At 33.1% G+C, this 20,011-nt stretch overlaps 1 protein-coding gene across 1 annotated transcript in view; it reads right to left on the bottom strand.

The window, feature by feature from the left end:
• LOC124370870 overlaps positions 1-19,714 on the bottom strand; it is a 57,653-nt gene extending 37,939 nt beyond the window's left edge. The window contains exons 1-4 of the mRNA XM_046829173.1: positions 19,481-19,714; positions 9,748-9,812; positions 3,671-3,836; positions 554-736 (exon numbers count right to left, since the gene is read on the bottom strand). Coding sequence (XP_046685129.1) covers positions 554-736; positions 3,671-3,836; positions 9,748-9,812; positions 19,481-19,519 — 453 coding nt within the window. The 5' untranslated portion in view covers positions 19,520-19,714. The remainder of the gene's footprint in view (positions 1-553; positions 737-3,670; positions 3,837-9,747; positions 9,813-19,480) is intronic.
• Between the last annotated feature and the right edge of the window lie 297 nt (positions 19,715-20,011).

Here is a 20,011-nt window from a genome sequence, read left to right as displayed (position 1 = left end):
TTTCAAGTCTATTATAGCTACATGTTTTACTATATCACATGATAAAAAAGTTTATATGATTTTACTCAAGTTTGTTTACAAACTTTTATCCCATGATTTTTATTGTTGCTATCATGGTTACCCATAAACTAATAAAAAAAGTTCATTAACGCTCAGCCATATCCCATGAAGTCACATATATGTACGATCAAACTTGACGTTGCATACCTAGTAATAAAGCTTCATACAAAATTTGAAGTCTACTGGTCAGTTCTTCTCGAGATAGGGATGGGCAGATTGATAGAAATGACATTTTTCCAAACCCTTGACTGATAGGCTTTGATAACGACCAGCCAATAAATGCTTTATCAGTTTTCATATTTTTTTCAAAATACATTTCCAATATATATTTTGGTCTTTCAAAACAAACTCCTTGAGACTTATGTTACAATCAATATTAAGATGATTTTGTAATTTTCTTTTACTTTGAAAACCACCGATTATCTGCATAAATTAATTTCACCTTACAGGCTTGCAGTGATTCAGCACTTAATACAAGAATCAACCAACCCACCTTCTTGTCGTTGCTGGCAACAATGGTTAGGTCAGAGAAGTAGCCGTCCTCAAGCGCAGGCAGGAGGCTGAACGATGCATCCATGGCATTCCCAGGTTCCGAGGTAGTTGTCCTGCGACAGTGTAGCAGACACCAACCTTCACAAGTCATCAGCATCTGGTCTGGTGACTCAGTCTGGTCCACCTACACACCAATCTATAATCACTTTTCACACAGCAAACTTCATTCCGAACCAAAGATGCAATTCTAAGCCCGGAAAAAGTCACTTTTGCCACAAGTTTTTAATAAAGCTTGAGGCTGATTAAATATATGGTGGATCGAACCAGTTCCACGCAAAGTACTTGGAACTACTGCAGGAATCAAATATTTACCACCATTAGACATCAACAAAAATAACTATAAAATAAAGGAAAACCAAAAAACTTACCACTTTGGGTTCACGTAATAGAATAAAAAGTAATTAATATTTTCTTAGTACTGGGGTATATACGTTTTTTTTTTTTTAATAGTACTCAGCCTTTCAAAATATACTAATTGCTCAAAATTGTATTTTAATTTTTTTAGTAACAAAAATTAAACTAGGAATAGCAAACACAATAACTATGTTCTGTTGGGTAAAATTTTCAAATAATGAAGGCTACATCAAGAAGTATTTGGACAATGGACATTATTCCAAATTAAACCATTTGTCAAACCATCTCAGTTATAAATATACTTGGAGCTGACAAAAACTAAATAAATATGTTAGATTGTTCAATACACAGAGTCAAAATTATATATTACCTTATGCATTTATATTTAACTACATATTTAATAGTTACAAAAAATTATATATCTTATAGTTACATAAAATTTAACATCAATCTCATATTTAATATTATAATTTTCTTTATGACTTTTTTCCATGTGGTCTCTAATTTATTATTTTCTTAAATACTTCAAAATCAATGTTTTATTTATTACTTACTTTTCATAATAATATTCTATTCTGTTTAATTTGGTGTAAAAAATGCATAATGTTGATTATATTTAACTTGGTTTTTTTTAGAATAAACCTGTTATTACAACAACTATACATTCAACTTCAGAGATAAGTCAGATGTGTTATAATATTGTTATTTAGTACTTGTAGCAAGTCACCTTGATCTCCATACAACAGTTTTGCATACAGTCAGCTGTGTAAACAGATAAGTCAAATTCCACTGTTTGTGCATCACCACTGATTTACTACATTGTTTCAAACATTACGCTCTTTGTACCCAATTCACTTACTCAACGCTCAATTCTTCAGTTATTCTTGACCAAATTTGTATAATCCACTTTGAAAAAAAGTTTAAAAAAATATGTTAAATCATTCAACTACACTTGGTGGTATAGTTACAATTTAATGTTACTAATATATTAGATTTCACAATATTTAATCACATTTTTGATAAACGTAAAAAAATTAAAACGGATTAACTAAAATCAATTATATCAAATTATGCAGTGTCTAATATTGGAAGTACTATCTGAACACTGGTTTGCAACTGCAACCTCCTATAGTAAGTGTTAACATTGGTATATCTATTTTAAAACTTATTCAAAACTATATTTATTTATATTCTATAAAGTAACTCATTTTGCACCAAATTCAACTGGTCAGGCTTGTTTTTTGCTTATTTAGCTTACAACAAGCAACTCCGTTTTCTTTTCACCCTCAAGAGTGGTAGGCTTCACTATGCTTTGCCAATCAATTAATTGCTAACTCTATGTCTTATATCATTATAACAATTGGTATAACTTTACTCCAACATAGTGAAATAACTTTTATCTCACCAATCTCACTCATCACTTTTGGGAAAGATGGAACACCTTTAGATGATCTTTGAATTAAGTTAGAGCACATCAAATAAATAGATCAACACGCTTTGTGCCGCCAGCATTATTACCGATCGCTACGTCACTAAACAGTATTTCCTGAACGCATATAGAATCCAGCGGAAAATCGTAAAAACACTTTCACATAGTTTCTCTTAAGTCTCATAGCACTGGCTTGTTTTTCTGTCTATTTTCAGTTATGATTTCTCAATGTCCACTGTAGCTCATTATCTGTTTCAGAATAAAACGAGGGCTATCCAGAAAGTAGATACGTTTTAATATAAACAAAAAAACAAAGTACAAGAAAATAATTGTATTATAAACATTGAAAGTGACATTAAAATACTATTTTTCAACATAGTCATCATACAAATTTAGGAACTTGTAATAGCAGTGTACTAGTTTTGAAATTACAGCATTATAAAATACTGCATGTTCTAAGAAATCAACAGGAAGAACACCTTTCCTGTCCCAAAAAACAGTTGCCATAATCTTCTGTGCCGACAATTTCCTTGGTTTTTTGGGGGAGTGCGTGTGCCCCCACTCCATAGACTGGAATTTGGATTCACAATTCACATGTTTGACCAAAGTCTCGTCTACTGTAATGATTCGATCGAGCAGCAAGTCACAATATTTTTCGTAAGTGTCCAAAAATGTCAATAAAGCAGCCATACGCTGATTTTTATGGGTTTCTGTTAAAATTTTCAGTACCAATCTTGCATAAAATATATGGTAAACTAACCTCTACATAAAAATTTCATGTAATAAACTTCTTGAAATTTGAGGAAAGTGAGCTAAGCGAGAATATTGTTATTGTGAATCGTTGTTCTTCTTTAATCTTCTTATCGACTTCAGACAATTTCATCGGTTACAATGCTAGGCTGTCCACTTCGTTAGGTCATCATGCACATTAGTTCAGCCATTTTTAAATATAATGCACCACTAACCCACTCTACCTTCAGTAACCACATCGTTTCCATAAACTGCAAAGAGTTGGTGATAAATCTCAATTGGTTTATTGTGCTTATCCAACAAAAAACATTTTACCGACCGCACTTCACAACTCGCACGATTTTCAATTGCATCACTCATTTAAAACTGCTACTGTAAACCAACTGGGAGCAACAGTAACCTCTCACTAGCATTCTTTTTATCCCTATTAATGAAATAAGTAGATGGTGGTAAAGGGACAGATCATAAATTCAAATCAAGACTGAGGACCAATGATGACACCGACCAGCTCTCTCTCTCACTTACCCTGAACTCTATAACGTGACCCTGGTAGGCCCCAAAGCGGATTATCACGTTCGACACGGACGTGTGGAAGACATCGTAGGTCTCACAGCTGACCAATGGTAGACCCTCTGCACCGGGAGACACTGTCCACGTCACATCCCCACCCTCGTCCAGCTTCATCACCGTCCTAAGAAGTGGACAAAGAAATAAACTTATGAACTCTACTTTTGCATCCAATAAGTAAGTCTCCAACTTCACTGTTTTAGTAATATTAGTTGTAAGCCTATATGTGTATTGAATGTTTTGTACAAACGCACTACAAGTGGATGTTCTGTCAAATGTCATCTAATTCTTTAGAAATCCATCAATAACTTCCCAATGGCCACACAACTACGGAACACAAAATTTAATATCAGCTCTAAATTAGCACATATTAGCTCCAAATCTCTTTTCAGGGTGATAACAGAACAAAACATAAAATATCATAAAAATGGCCAATTTTTGTGGAACTTTTTTTTAATAGTCGAGTTAGAAAAGTTGAGTACTGTACTTAATTTTATGTTTAAAAGCTAGTTAGGATTTTACAATTTATTCTGTTATTACAAATTCCTTTCATTACAAATCTTTTACTACAAATTATTCTTGTATTCTACAACAGTTGAATTCAGGAGTTGGCCACAAATTGTGTTTATAAGAACTTTTTCAACCACTCAATTACACACTAAAAATGTTTATTACCTCATGTCTCAAAACTCTACTGTTCTAAGTACAATGAAAAAGATTGTTTGAGGTTATTATACACAAAAATTATATTAATTTGTGTTACTGTGAGTAAGTATAATGAGAGATAAATGACATACATTCAAAATTGATATTTGATCATCTACAAATATTATGGTTATTATTAACCGTCTATCATTAAACATTTTTTTGTCATTATAAAACAATAATTTTAAACTAAAATAGAAACTTTAAATTACTAACCTCTAAACCACAGATTACTGATAGAATGATTCTTTAGAATACCATTTCTAACACAAAACCTACATAGATAGTTGAATTACATTTTGTTGATACAGTATTTCCTTATGGTTTAAAAGTAGACGAGTATAGAGATGTTACTAAATAAACATACAATTATTGTAATCTATTCTGTCTGTTGGTAGGAAGTCTAATTTGTCTAATTTATTTAACCATCACAATCTAAAATTTATGTGAGAAACTTGTTAACCCTTTGAGCGCCAAGCAGCTAGCGCGGGGCGAACCCGATACGGCCAGACCAATTACGCCTGGTACATACGAATATGGCCAGTCCTAAATCAGTGTTTTTGTAGACCTTCACGGTAAGTTCTATAACAATTGAGTAAATAAACATAAATGAGTTCTGTTTTTTTTGTTATTGCAGGTAATAATCTGAACTATTTGCAAGTGCTATTTAAATATTTTTCATACTTTTGCAAAATATTAATTTTTTAGTTTACATTTTGTATATATTTTTTTATTAGTAAATTTTAATTTTTGCAGCTACATAATGACATTTCAACACAATTTAATTCATTTCTAATATATGCCATGTTACTTCATATTTATCTAAGAATAAAAATACAAAGTTTGAAAGAAATATCTCAAACAACATGTATGATATAATTAATTATTCAGCATAAGTACAAATAGTTACTTTTACATACCTTAGGCAAATATGTTTTGGTGAAGCCAAATGTCTGGCCAATGAAGTGGAAATAAGCACTGAATCATAAAATGAGATACAAAAACACACACAAAAATTAACACACAAAAAAACACTTATTTACATATTTACAGTTTTATCCTTCAGGTTTTTATGGGCAGTTATGTTTCATGAAACATTCAGGGTGAACACCGGCTTCACAGTTCAGACACATGTTCCGTGTTCTCCGGCGTTTCCCTTCAGGATTGTTGCGGCCGCTACATACAGTACAACTTTTTTCCTTACCATTTGGAAATTTTTGTAAACCCCGTCTCCTTGGACCATCAGCTCTCTCCATTTCAGCTTCTACATTGGTCCTGGTCATCAGCCACGGGAGCGCTAAGTCGTCGTCAATTGAAACTGTAAATTCAAACCGACTTAGTACATTTTCTGTCGTGTTCAATTTATATAAGATGTAGGCGTTGAGTACCATACGACCAAAAATGTTGAAGATTACTTTTTTCCATGTTTTCATATTACGTCTTTCATCCAAGTATGTGTATAACATCTGGTCGGTACCGTCTATACCACCCATACCCATGTTGTATTCATGAACTATGTCTGGCTTTCTTTTTATTATAACTCTCCCCCGTCTCATGCGTGTAAATTGAACTGTTTTTGCCAAGCTTTTAGAAGAAACTAAAATAAACTGTGATTTATTGCTTATTTTCTCACGCCATGCCATCTGCAATATGGGTCCTTTCCTGAGATACCTTTTTTGACCAACACCATACTTTCCAAGCAAAGGTTTTCTTACTCCCTTTCTATTTTTCCGAATTGTACCAGTCAACCAGGTCATTTTTGAATATAATTCTCTGGCCAGTGAAATAGTGGTAAAAAAATTGTCCAAAAAAATATGGTATCCTTTGTTTAGAAGGTTTCCCATTTGCAGTAGTTTCATTACTACGTAATGGCTCAAGCCACTGCGTTCAATTTCTCTCCGTTCACTATCAGTTGCGTATTGTGCCCCTTTATAACAAAAAAAAGACAAACAATAGTGTGTAACTGAGTCACACAGTACCCACAGTTTTACTCCCCAGCGATGATGTTTTTTCTTGGGCAGATATTGAGTAAGACCTGTTCGTTTTTTCGTGCCAACTAATGACTCGTCTATGGACACTTTTTGATAGGGGGTATAGTGAAACTTGAAAAGTCGGTTGGCATGTTCAATGACGGGTTGGAATCTACCGCAGGGGTCATAGTTTTGTTCACCAATTCTGGCCAATGTGTTCCCATCAACAACATGAAAGCATTTCAAAATTAACTCAAATCGGTTTCGGCTAAACATTTTTCGAAACCAAGGTGTAGAGTGAGCCGCATTTTTAGCCCAGTAACTTCTAATGTTAGGCTTTCTCACTATGCCCATGTTTATAATGACAGCCAAAAACCCTTTCATTTCATCTACAGTAACCCTGACCCAATCCTTCATGCGACTTTGAGGAGATAAGACATTAGCCAACATAAATTGAGTTGCATAGCGGTTTGTCTCTGTTACCAGTGTTGCAATAAATGTAGCGGTAAAAAACAGATTGATATAATCTATAGGCCTGGAATTTACCGGAGGGCAATATTTAGGGCCAGGTTGTTCCTCAAAAGTAAATTGATGGTCGAACCCACGATCAATTTCTTCTGCTAGCTCATCCCAACTACTACTTTCTGGTTCTGGGTCGGGTCGACATCTGCCCCCACCTCTTCCTCGAACAAGAGCACGACCAACTCTCATTCTTGGTCTTGGACCACCTCTAGCATTCTGGCTATGTTGTGGGGCCTCATCTTCCGATGACGATTCATACAAGTTGGGGGTTGGAGGGAGGTGGAAATTACCATTAGGCCTAGGCCTACCTTGTCCCGATGTTGACGGGTACGGCTCAAAGTCCGGGTCAGCGTCTGTGTCATCAACACTTTCACTGTCACCATCCAAAGATGAACTACTACTGCTCGTAGTGTCATCTTGAAAACTATCATCACTGTTATCAATAAAAGCTGCATTTCCTTCACGTTGTAAACCACTTACTAATGTATTCTCACTTGCAGGAGACTGACAACGTTTCTTTTTACTGGGAGCACTCATATTTCACATCCAACAATACTAAACAGAAGAATTATACACAGCAACTCACCAAAGACTCAAATAACCTTAGCTGTAAACAAACAATAGCGAAATGGCGCGAAATAACAAGTAATGACCATGTGACGCGGGAAGCGATCACCTGAGAGCGCCGCCACAGCCTTCTGAATCACGCAACTTCTCGCTTGTTTTGTAACATAAACACCGCTTCAGTACTGCATGTATAATACATATTCTTACAGCTATATTCAAAAGCTTTAGTTTTGTACCAATATTGATAGTATTTAGTTTGTTACGCGATCAATAAATAAAAAAGTATTACTTGCCCATATATCGGCACTTGGCCGTATTCACGTGTACCGCTCTTGCCGATACCTCGGCAGTTGGCCATATTCGTAACTACTCTGCTTGCCGATATGTCGGCACTTGGCGCTCAAAGGGTTAAGCCCTCCTACGTCCGACAGGAAGACAAAATAGATTGATTCTGTCAATCTAAACAATGTTGGTGAATGGGTGACCATCACAGACTATAGACAAGGGGAAGTTAAGTTGTCATGTAACAATTCTCCCTCCCATGCCTAGTAAAAGATACATAACACAACAGTACTGTCTATGAGTGAACTGGAGTGCTGTATTAAATCCAGCAGGTCAGTAGAATCAAGAAATCTGTATTTTCTTTAAGCATTTATGACAATGTAATGGACAACATCGCTTTTTCTTATAAGTAAAATGGCCTACTCCTATCACAGCTTTAACAGCTCATAAAAAAGTGTAATAATTTAAATTTTAGAAATTTAAGTAAAAATAATTGTATAAATGCATAGACATCATAATAACGCTTTGGTTATTAAAAAAAAACTAAATATGGTGTTAACATCATCTTGTTAAATATATCATATCTAAAACATTATATACAACATAATATTAACCCTTTGAGTGCCAAGTTGTAAGTTAAAAAATACATAAGTATTAAGATTAAAAAAATAGAAATTTTTATCAACACATAAAATATTAAAAAATTAAAATTTGTTGTGTAAATTTAAAATTTCAACAGATTTTATCATCTAATAAACATTATAAGTCATATTTTACTTTTTCCCCAAAAAAAAAACAAAAATTTTCCTATTATGTTTATTTTTTAAACAGTTGGGAATTATTTTGTGAAATACTACACAAATAATTAAAGCCCGTTATACAGATACTTTCTTTTTTTTAATGTTTTATGTTTGTTCTGAAATACATAAAGAACAAAGATGTATAGAAATAAATTAAGATCTTAAAATTACATTTTTTGTATTCTAGCTTTATTTTTTTTATTTTTTAGAAATTTTAACATGTTTTATCATTTGAATAAATGTTACAAGTTGTATAGCCTAATTTCATAATAAAAGAAAAATCACCTCATTATCTTTATTTTTCAAAAACTTTATGAATTAGTTGGCTGATCACAAACACCAAAAGAGTTCTTGGCACACACGGACAGCGCCATCCCCTTAAAAGTGTTTGGCACTAAAAGGGTAAAATTATAAATCAATAACAATAAATACATAACTATTTATATATATTATATATAAATACAAAAATAGGCAAGAAGTTGGTCTTTATACTGAGGTTTGTTAAAAACAAATGATCTGCCCCATACAAGCCGTTAGACCCTCATTTAGTCAATACTTGATCAGAGCCACATTTGTCAATGTCAGTTTGGAAAACATTATGATCTTTTATACCTCAATTTCTCTAATATTTTGTTCTCTATAACCTATTTATATATAACTATATATTATGTTTAATAACTTTTTAAAGATCAGCTGGCTTTAGGTGTGGTACAACTGAGAAAACTGCTATGATAAAACATTAATAGAAGCAGTGGATAATTTGCAATTCAAAGGGAAGGTCAAACAAAGACTAACTGATTAGATTTTCTATTGTTACTGACTTCACAGCAGAATACACTGCATTCAAGGTATTTACAATTTCATACAAGGTATGTTATCTTTTATGTTTAAAATTAGTATTCATGGAACTAGTTAAAAATAACATGTACTCTTGGCTTCCCTTTCCAATTTACTACTAGCAATTTCTGTATCAAATAAGGCATCCATGTCAACTTAGCCAATATTCTACACAGCTGTTTTCGTTTTCACCCCAAGTTGTATTGCCTCTCACAGTTTTTATGGACTTGAAATATTTCATTTACTTTTGTATTTCCAAGAATTTGGTCTTATAATACATCAATAAAATTGCATTATTATTGTAATAGCTATAAAATGAATAAAAAATAAAGGTAATAAACTAATAACTCACCCCTCGATGCCTGTTGGGTCTGGGTTACTAGGCCCGGAACATGGCTGTATTATGCACATGGCAATCTGCAAAATAAAATGAGGTAAATAGAATTTTACTCCGATTTAGAGCAAACAGCACTAAATTGAAAGTAAATTGATTTTGTGTCATAAAATATATTATTGAAGAAAGTTTTTCTAAAAGTTCATCTACAATGCCCAAAAACTAACACAATACAGGTAGTTTAAAGGTTCAAAATTTGATATAGAAAATGTATGATTTTCATGTTTGTGTGGTTAGAGAATTTTATATAGTTCTAAAACTGAAAGTAGTGGGTATGTATCTACATAAAAGAATTTATGTATCTACATTTTTTAAATATTAAAAAACTTATTACCAAAAAATTGATCTCTTCTACAGAGCTTAAACAGTGGTAGCATGTACAATAACTGTGAAATGAAAAATTGTATAACCCACTAAAATAAACACAAAAACTTTTGGACAAAAATGTATACAGCATTTTCACTAGTATTTTACTATACAATCATGAATGTACCACTACTTCAAAAACATAATGATAATAATGACAAAAATACTAGTTTCAAATAATAAATACATTATAATATATTGTCAAAGAACATTAAAAACATTCAAAATAGTCCAAATGGCCAAATTTCTAATACTTTACTCAACAGCTGAATATTCCATTTTTTATACCCCCATGATGGTTGCCAACATACTAAAATAAATTACATCACTAACTGTACGAGCTCTTCATCAATCTTATACCAAAAAAAATCAGCCTGACAATATTTAATTATATGCATCATAAAATTTAAACCGGTTGCATGTCATAACGATTGAAAACAGCTAATTAGAAAACATTCCTATCACCCTGCAGTTGATTGCATTCATAGAGTACATGAAAACATTCACATGTGTTCATGATATAATTCAACTTATCAACTCTGTTTCAAAACTCATTTTGTACAAGAGTTATATATGATACAATATTAACTTTATATTGATTGGCTGAGCATTAGCGAAGAAACATTTCATATCTGTCTGTCTACCTGTACACACAACACCTCGAAAATGAACTAACTTATTGACTTGAAATTTTGCATGAAGCTTTATTTTTATATAGGTTATACTGAGTTCAATGATGGTGCATGTCACTCTATGAGATTTGGCTGAGTGTCAGCAAATATTATTACATTGGTCTTATGGATAAACAAGATGGCAACAAGACAATAGCAGAATAAATAAAATTTGTAAACAAACTGAGAATAGCCATATGAGATCTTAAGATGTAACATTTTTATTCATAGAGTAAAATGAAAAAATAATAAAGTGGAGAGTCAATGTTAAAATTTGGTGACAAGATTTGATTTCAGCAAATTCTTATGTTATAGTACTTCCCCTAGCTCACCAGAGCTTTTATTATTTGAACACTGCTATGAAATCTAAATTTGATAATCAAAAGTATCAATGTATCATGTGGCAAGATATTTCGAGAAAATTTCATCTATGACTTAAAATTTTCCATTCAATTGACTTGATTTTGACATAGATAAGAATGAGTTTGTAATTTTTGAGTCTGTTTCTTTTGTATATGACTGTCTGTATGTCTGTCTAGTGAGTTACAGATTTGATACTTTGCATGCAGCCTCAGTGAAGTCTGTTATGAGACATATATTGGTGCATTCTCCAACCTTGTTTATTTTTATTTACAGTAGAGTCCCGTTAATCCGACCTAATTGGGACCGAGCCCTATTCGGATTATATGATTGTTCGGATTAGCCAGAATTACAGAAAAATACGGTTTTAAACTTGAGATGGGTCTATTTTGTTATAGAATTATCAACATTTTTTATTAAAATATGTTTTCTGACTGTTGCATTTTATTTCTTGGCAAATGAACATGTTTGCGAATACTAAGCACATTTACCGTATTTAGTGTGAGAGTTCTATTATTAAGCAATGTGAGCGTACTGGATATTGTACGGGTCCACGCGCTACGGGACGACGAGAACCTGGGTGATAAGGAGAGTTGGTGCCACACGCAGATGGTGCAGCAGCGCTTAACCTTGCACTACGATACTTAGAGCAACAGGCTACTGCTACACCTGCCGATATCATGTTTATGACACGATGGTGAAACTACGCGTCATCCAATAGACACTCTTCAATGCGACAGAAGACAATAACTGAATTTATGTCTTTTAACAATTAATATTGTACTCAATAATAATATCAGTACTGTACGTCCAATTTTTGTTTGATTTCACTTCTTAATACAGTAATTTAACTCATACTTAACCTATAAGTTTCAATTTGGTACTGTATTTAACTTCATTATTTATGTACTGTACCGTACACAATTTATCTTAATAAAATACTGTATGTCTATTTAATTAAAGTTTTTTTTGTTTATGTACGAAATGATGCACCCATTTTCATTTTTTAAGTAATTAGTTCCTATAACTGTTCATTATCGTTATAAATAATTCCTCCTGGACCTGTTCGGATTAACCGACGTTCGGATTACACGTGTTCGGATTAGGGGGACTCCAATGTACTTGCTTTAATATTTGGTACTTTGAAACTTTGATACTATCTAGTGGCCACTATTTTTGGAATAGTTTTTCGTGGTGGGGACCTAAAACAGTTACATTATTAGAAAGAACAGGCTTTATTTGACTTACTGTAAAAACTATATGTCATTATTGTGATCGGTTCTTGTTTCATGCCTTCCAAAAGCAAGTGATGTTGGCAACTAGTAAACCACTCTGCTTCTATCTACTTCTTATTATTAAGCGATGTAAGTAGGTTTAGATAGGTTATCACATATATATCAAGTAGTACCAAAGTTAAAGATAACTTTTACAAGCATGATCTGAGCTACTATTTGGGATATTTGGGTCGAGATGTTCTTGTTTCACCAGAAGTGTGGTGGGCCAGATCGTCCAACATGAAAAAGTTGGTATGTGATCTGAGGTTGGGAAAGTACCAATTGGAAATGCCTGTGCCCATTAGTGTTGCTGGCTTCAGTGGCGTTCTTGGCTGAATTCCACTAACACTTCTGGCGAACGTAAAAAAAACATCCCTCGGGACAGGGACATATAGTTGATAGGGACAGAGTGGGCTCCTTCTCACCGACATCGCTTCCTTTCAGGAGGAAGAAAAGAAGAGCCAACTGGTTGTCATAATGACATGTAATTTTCACAGTAAGTCAAATAAGTCTGCTCTTTCTAATAAAGTAATTTTTTAGGTCCCTGGTAAGAAAAACTGTTCAAAAATAGTGGCCTCCAGATAATACCAAAGTGCCCAACATTTTCATATACCAAGTTCATGTATTCTGCAATCTTTCAGTGATCAGCCAACCAATTTTTTTGCAGCAGTATGGAGTCTTTTAGAGGTTACAGTACAGATAAACCTAAAGATTTAACCTTGATGCACTGGAATGTGCAGGAAGTAATAATTAACAAAATATAGTTCTTGAACTTATTAATTGTAAGTAAACATTGTGACATTATATGTATTTCGGAGCACTGTCTGAATCAGTCAGGCACTACGAATATCGAAATACCAGGTTGCCACAGAGTTCATCAGATTGCCAAAAAATTAAGGTTGTACTATAATATTTGTGAACGAAAACGTTACGAGATTTATGCCAAGATACCTTAAGTAGCTGCAGAAATGGTATTTATAATTTAAAATGGTATCCATATACTTTATGTGACATATACTCGTACAAGGTAAGTAAAGAGGTCTTATTTTACCAGGTAAAGGCAGGCCTAAGAGACCCTCTCTAACACTTAACCTGGGCACCAACAACTTAAAGGTGATTTCTGAACCACCACCAATGGTCGGTCAGGCGAGCCGCTTGCAAGGACAGGATTGCTCAACGGTTACCCATCCCAGCAGCAGCCACGCTCAATGTTGCTTGATCTGTTATCTTGCGATAACCGTTGAACCCGCTACACTATGCCATGGTGTTTGTAATCACTAAGCTACAGATAGCGTTCAACTTTTTCTTGATAAATTATGTGATCTTTTTGTATGCTTACATGGATTGAATTTGGACTTCCTAGTTGCTGGAGACTCAATGTGAAAACTTTGTCAGCTTCGTATTAGTCGATTGAGTTTCAAAACTTGATATATTATAGTTTTAGCCTAAGAACTGCAGTGGGCAGAGTTTTATTACAGCTAATCTTTTCAATATTGCATGTATTTGTAATGTTATAACTTCAGTACATCCGGACAGATAGTCTGCTGAAGTTTTCCATACGGTGGTGTGTCGGACCATGACGCTATAATATTTACCTTTAGTATCTACAGGAAAAGCATAACTAGGATAAATAAGACTGCTGGCTACTGTCTGTTGGAATATTACCTCAGGGAAATAAATTGGTTAATGTCCATAATTGCAACAATGATTTAAATTGTAAGTTAAAAAAACTATCTGAATTATTTCCGTGGGCGGTAAATAGTCCTATTCTCTTAAGTCAGTTCAAATAAGCCTAACATTAATTGGTATCATAACGACCCAGTTAAAGTGAAATCTGAATTAGATTATCTTTTTTGTCTTCTAAAATGTACTAATCCTGTGACCATCCTACTGAAAGAAACATACAAGTCTCTTAAAACTCTATATAGAATAGAAATAAAAAGTGCCTAACTTATTGGTAATAAGATCTCTGACAATGGAATTAAGGCTATATGAAACATAATAAAATAATCAACTATAATTAACAGCAAACTTACGGCAGTAAAGAGCAATTTTGCAGAAAAATTATTTTTAATAGCTTTTTTACTGATTGCGTGCAAAACAAGGTGTTCTAGTATTATTTACCACAAGCATTATTTTAGCAAAACAGAAGTAGGAAGTGGGCCAACTAAACATTTTAAGATCAAAGAATTCTCAGTTCAGGAGATTCACTCAACCATTAATAATCTAAAAAAAACGGTGTTACTCTTGATGTATATGGCCTAAATACAAGAATCTTTTAAATATCTTCTTACCACATCAGTGAGGTACTGACTTACTTGTTCAATTTAACTATTGATTTAGGGCCTTTTCCCAATATACTTAAGCTGTGTAAAGTTGTACCTGTATATAAAAAGGTTCCAAGAATACACGTACCAATGTTAGACCAATTTCCATAATTCCTATATTGTCAAAGATCACAAAACGTCTGGTATATCCTAACTTATGAAATCCTAAGAAACTAAAAATCGTTGTCTTCCTCTCAGTTTTGTTTTAGACCCAACCATAGTACTACAGAGGCAGTGTATTCCTTAATGACAGATATCTATGATGGTTTGGAAAACAAAGAAAATGTTATCTTTAGATCCTTTGACATGCCCAAAGCATTTGAAACTGTAGCCAATGTGTCTTGGTGGATAAATTATCATATTTATTATTTTTACAACATAGCATTTACTTCCTCAAAAACTATTAGGAGGGTAGATATCAGTCAGCCTATGTTACCGAAAAGTACTCCACAACCAGAGAGATCCTATATGGTATACCCCAGGGGCTGATTCTGGGGTTCGTCCTGTTTATTTTTTTTTTTTAAAGAGAAGCCGATCTTCTGGGAGCGCCAATAGCCGATTGGTCTAAGACGTTGGACTTTGAGTCTGAGTTTGAGATAATGTACTCCATAATGACAAGTCAGTTATGAAATTAGATATTGGATTAGGAAACCAAAATAATTGTCTTTAAAAGGGTTTATTTAACGCCAATATTTAATGAAACAAAAATATCTTTATACAAATAATAATGACAATAATGTACAGTACATTAACAATCTACAATCTGCCAAGTCTTGTTGCCTCTAATAAAGCAAATTGTTTTTTATTTGCAGATGATCTAGACTTATGTGTCAATACATCTAATGCTATAAGCTCGGCGACTAAAGTGGTTGATTTTTTTGTTTTTAATTGGTGCTGCAAAAATAAATTAAGTTTGAATGATGACAAGGTCCAGGATTTCTGGATTAAGATTGGCTTCAGATATGAGAATGGTGCTTCACTTATACTCTTAGAAATCACATTACACAGCCTAATCTCATACAGCATGATCATATTAACAGTGTTGCTCCTAGTTTGACTGAGGGACCTTTTATGCAACGTACCCTAAAAGATAGTATTACACATGATGTTATCATGAAGATCTACTATGCCAATATTTAGTCATTTAACTTATGGTGTTTCCTTAACTGGTGGGGTAATGTTGGATTAGCAAGTAAAGCGTTTGTCCTACAAAAAAGAGCTGTGCATTTAATTTCTAGAATTACAATAGACACACATTGTAGATCACTTTTTATTAGTCTTGGGATTCTCACTCTGCAATCCCAGTAAGTACTTTATGCTGTTCTATACATCAAATGTAACCTTTCTATAGATAAACCGCTCACAAAGAAACCTGCACAGAAGCAAATATCTAGCAGCCATGGCATGGTTAGCGTGTGGCAGTAGAAATTGTCCAATAGAATTTGTCAAATCACTTAAATTTAACCAAGCCCTCAGTACACTTCGTGAGAAAACTCTCAGAGAGGCTATAAATTTCTCAGGTTAAGGCTTTGATCTTAATGCTGAACTATTTTAATTAACTTTTAGCGTACAAAAGAAAATTATAATTATATATATACATGCTTGGAATATTCGTAGTTCAAAGGGCTTTGAAGTGTAGCATACAGTTGCATATAGATATAAAATTTCATTCAATTTTAAATTCTCTACCAATTTTCAACTGTATAGAGGCATCTACCAGAATTTCTAAAGTTTGCACCATCTATTATAAGTTAGTACAGACTTAAATTATAAATGTTTTTTAAATGTGGTTATTTATCAAAAGTATGGTATATAATTTTTATTAGAAACCACATAATTAAATATACAAAGATTTGAAGTCCACACTGCAATATTTTGTAGCCGTCTCAGAATCATTAAATAATATTTTGAACATAATAGGTGTACAATCATTAGCCTAGACCTATATTTAACTTAGATTGAGATATAATGGGTGAAACGCCATCGTACCTTAGTTGCACTTACTTGTTTGTCCAACTTTTGAAATTTATAAGACACTAACTTTTGCACATTCTACAATATTTTTAATACTATTCTTGTGTTTGTCACTGACAACATGACATTCTAAATCACCACTGCCTTTATTAAAAATTATAAGTGTCACATAACTGACGTTAAGTTTTGTGTTTATTTCTTTCTAGGAAAACATTAGGATATTTAGCTTTCAATGCGTGATTAAACTTGCATTTTAATTTCTCTGACAGCCTTACACATACTGTCCGTACAGGCTTTAAAACTAGACCATACACAACACATTGAACACACACGATTTGTCAAGGTTATGTTTACATTCATAGAAGCTGCATGTCAGGTGACAAGTCAGAAGTCAGAGATTCTTCATTCACAATTTTAACAATATGAATAGTGTCATTTCATGAAAATGTACATATTGTATAGTTTTTCTGCAGGAGCGAGTTCTTCATTGCTAGCTTCATTTTTGTGACTATCTTGATTTTTCTTCATTTCTTTTGGCAGAGTATTGACAATTCTCTTCCCAGGTTGTTTTTCCCTAAAATATAGCTGTATGTGAGGTAGTGTGAAGAGCTCTGGAGATCATTTTAGAGAACGCCTCTTCCTGGCAATATAATATTGTCTTAAGAATATATAGAGACTGTTAATATTCTGATTTTTAAAAGCAACTCTACAGACTAAGCTTCTCTTTTTCTAAGCTTGCCTATAAACTGTATTTTTTTTTTTTTTTTTTTGTATTTTGACGATTTTCAATAGGTTGTATTATGTTATGCCTCCCCAAAACTATTCCATGTTACCTGAGGTGCCTTTCAAATACATAATATAATATATGCTATTTTGAAAGATTCAAGAGTTCTTTTCGCATGGATCCCTTGTAAGGCGTAAAGCGAAGATTTCAACTCTAGGCGTGAATTGTTATTGTGTTATTGTCCAAGTCAATGTGTTATTGTGAGTGTTAAGTTTAGCTCCATTTCATGTTCTGCTCAGTGCAGTGTCTGAAAAAATCTAACACTGTCACAGTCTTGATTATTTGAATCTGGAGTTCATATCCGTCTGAAGAAATCCAAAATTTTGGCAACATTATTTCTTCAAAACAAACTGCATTTTTTCGACATCAGAAACACCTATATAAAAGGCTGTGTATGGTTTACCCAATAGTCAGTAATGAAATTATTTTCATTACAAATGTACTATTCTTATAGCTCTTGACATTAATTTTAAGTAAATGATATGGATTATAATGATTAAAATAATTTAAATAACCTGTTAAGCCTACATAAAAATTTAAATAGGTATGTAAACAGACGTGTCTAAGGTTCTTTACTTATTTATGAATTAATGATATTTAGGCCTAATATACCAATGCAAAGGTACCATTCGGTTTACCTGTACTTACTATGCTAGGCCGGCCTATTTATTTACATTAGCGTGACCATGGAAAATGGACTTTTTTTTTTCATGGGTTGGGCATTTATAGCCAAGTATTATTATCACAGGTGCATATGAACTGGGGGGAAAGTATATTATTGTATTATATTTATGCCTTTCAGACATTATTGCGTTAAGGAGCAGGGGCATCACGTGATCTGGGATTCGACTTTTGCAAGCTCGAGTTAATTTTTTTTCTAAAAGAGCAAGCAGTGCGCAGCGGGCAGGCATCGTTGACAGGATTAACGTATTAGTCAGACTCGTCTTTACGAATTGCTTCCACATGAGATACCGAACATCCAACACAAAGGTGTGCCATTACCACTACTGAACTAGGAGGTTAAGAATAGACGTGGAGGAACAACGGTAGTTCAAAATGGCGTCCCTTCTTTATTTGAGAAGGCGCGGAGTATTACCAAACTGTCAAATAGGCCTATATGGATAGTGTTGCCAGAGGTACGATAATTTCATTGATTTTATGCGCCGGTAAGATACACGATGGGTAGTTATTATCGTACCATGAAAGATTTTTGACAAATTTATACAAGAAAACAAACCAAAAGTTAATTACAACATAATTTATTATACAAACATAACATACTTTTTCATTAAATGTGTTTGGTACGATTATTTTATATGAAAGTACGATAATTTCTCGTTGTTGGTATGATAATCGGTTTTTAAAATCTGGCTATACTGAGTTTGAGCAGACGCAGAGTTATAGGAAACTGTCAAAAACGGAGTTTTCAGAGGATTTAAAAAAATCATAGCTCCTTTGATTTTCGTTGCCGACGAATTTTTTCTTCAATATTGTTTTTCAGGAAAAATTGTAGTTTTCAGGAAAAAAAATGAACATACCTTTCCATGGTCACGTTAATGTAAATTGATACCGCTAGGCCTAGTGTTTTCATCAAAATGGTCTACTATTAAAATATACATTACATTGAAGTGAATATTATGATTGCATGTCATGTTTAGTATGTAATTACATTGCATTATCTCTTTTTTTGGAGTATATATACAGTATATAGTACATACAAATATTTATTATAAAAGGGATTTTCAGAATGTATTAGGTTTAATATTATTCAATTATTTGTAACTACTGCTACATCTAACAATCAATTTAAGGATACAAAACAAATATTATGACTGCAGACGTTACATATTTTATAATTTTTAAATGTTATACTACGTAATTAATTTAAATAATGTTAATTATGCATAAACTTAACGTAAAAAAGGTTAATCTTACCTCCCAAGTTCCTAAAAATGTTTGAGAAGATTGAGCCATTTTCCTTTATTGTTATGAAAACTAGATTAATTGAATAACACTTAAAATTTGTATCATAGAAGACATTTATTGATGGAATAAAAACCCAAGAGGATTGTTTAAATTATACTGCAAAAATAACACACACTTGACCGACATTTTTCACACATCTTGCATTGACAGACAGCAGACAACCGAGCTGATTGAAAACGAACGACATCGGGATCAGGTCGGATGACATGAGGCACTGCCATTTAAATGTACGATGTCGTGCCGAGAAGAAATTGCGTACTATAAGAGTTGTTACTTTATAATTTCGGTTTATGCTGTTTGGTGTTTAATTGAATAACACCAATAAAGAATGTCATATGCCAAGAAATATTTAATACTTGACCTGAATATATTAATTTCTAGTCTGATATCTGACGAATAGTATTGTACCTATGTGCAAATACACATAACAAATTACTGTATCCTTAGGAAGTAAGGTATAACATTGTAACTGGATAATGG

Source organism: Homalodisca vitripennis, unplaced genomic scaffold (assembly GCF_021130785.1).
Source record: "Homalodisca vitripennis isolate AUS2020 unplaced genomic scaffold, UT_GWSS_2.1 ScUCBcl_583;HRSCAF=2921, whole genome shotgun sequence".
NCBI lineage: Eukaryota > Metazoa > Arthropoda > Insecta > Hemiptera > Cicadellidae > Homalodisca > Homalodisca vitripennis.
Note: the sequence above shows the minus strand (reverse complement) of the source record. Positions and strands in the feature narration are given on the sequence as shown.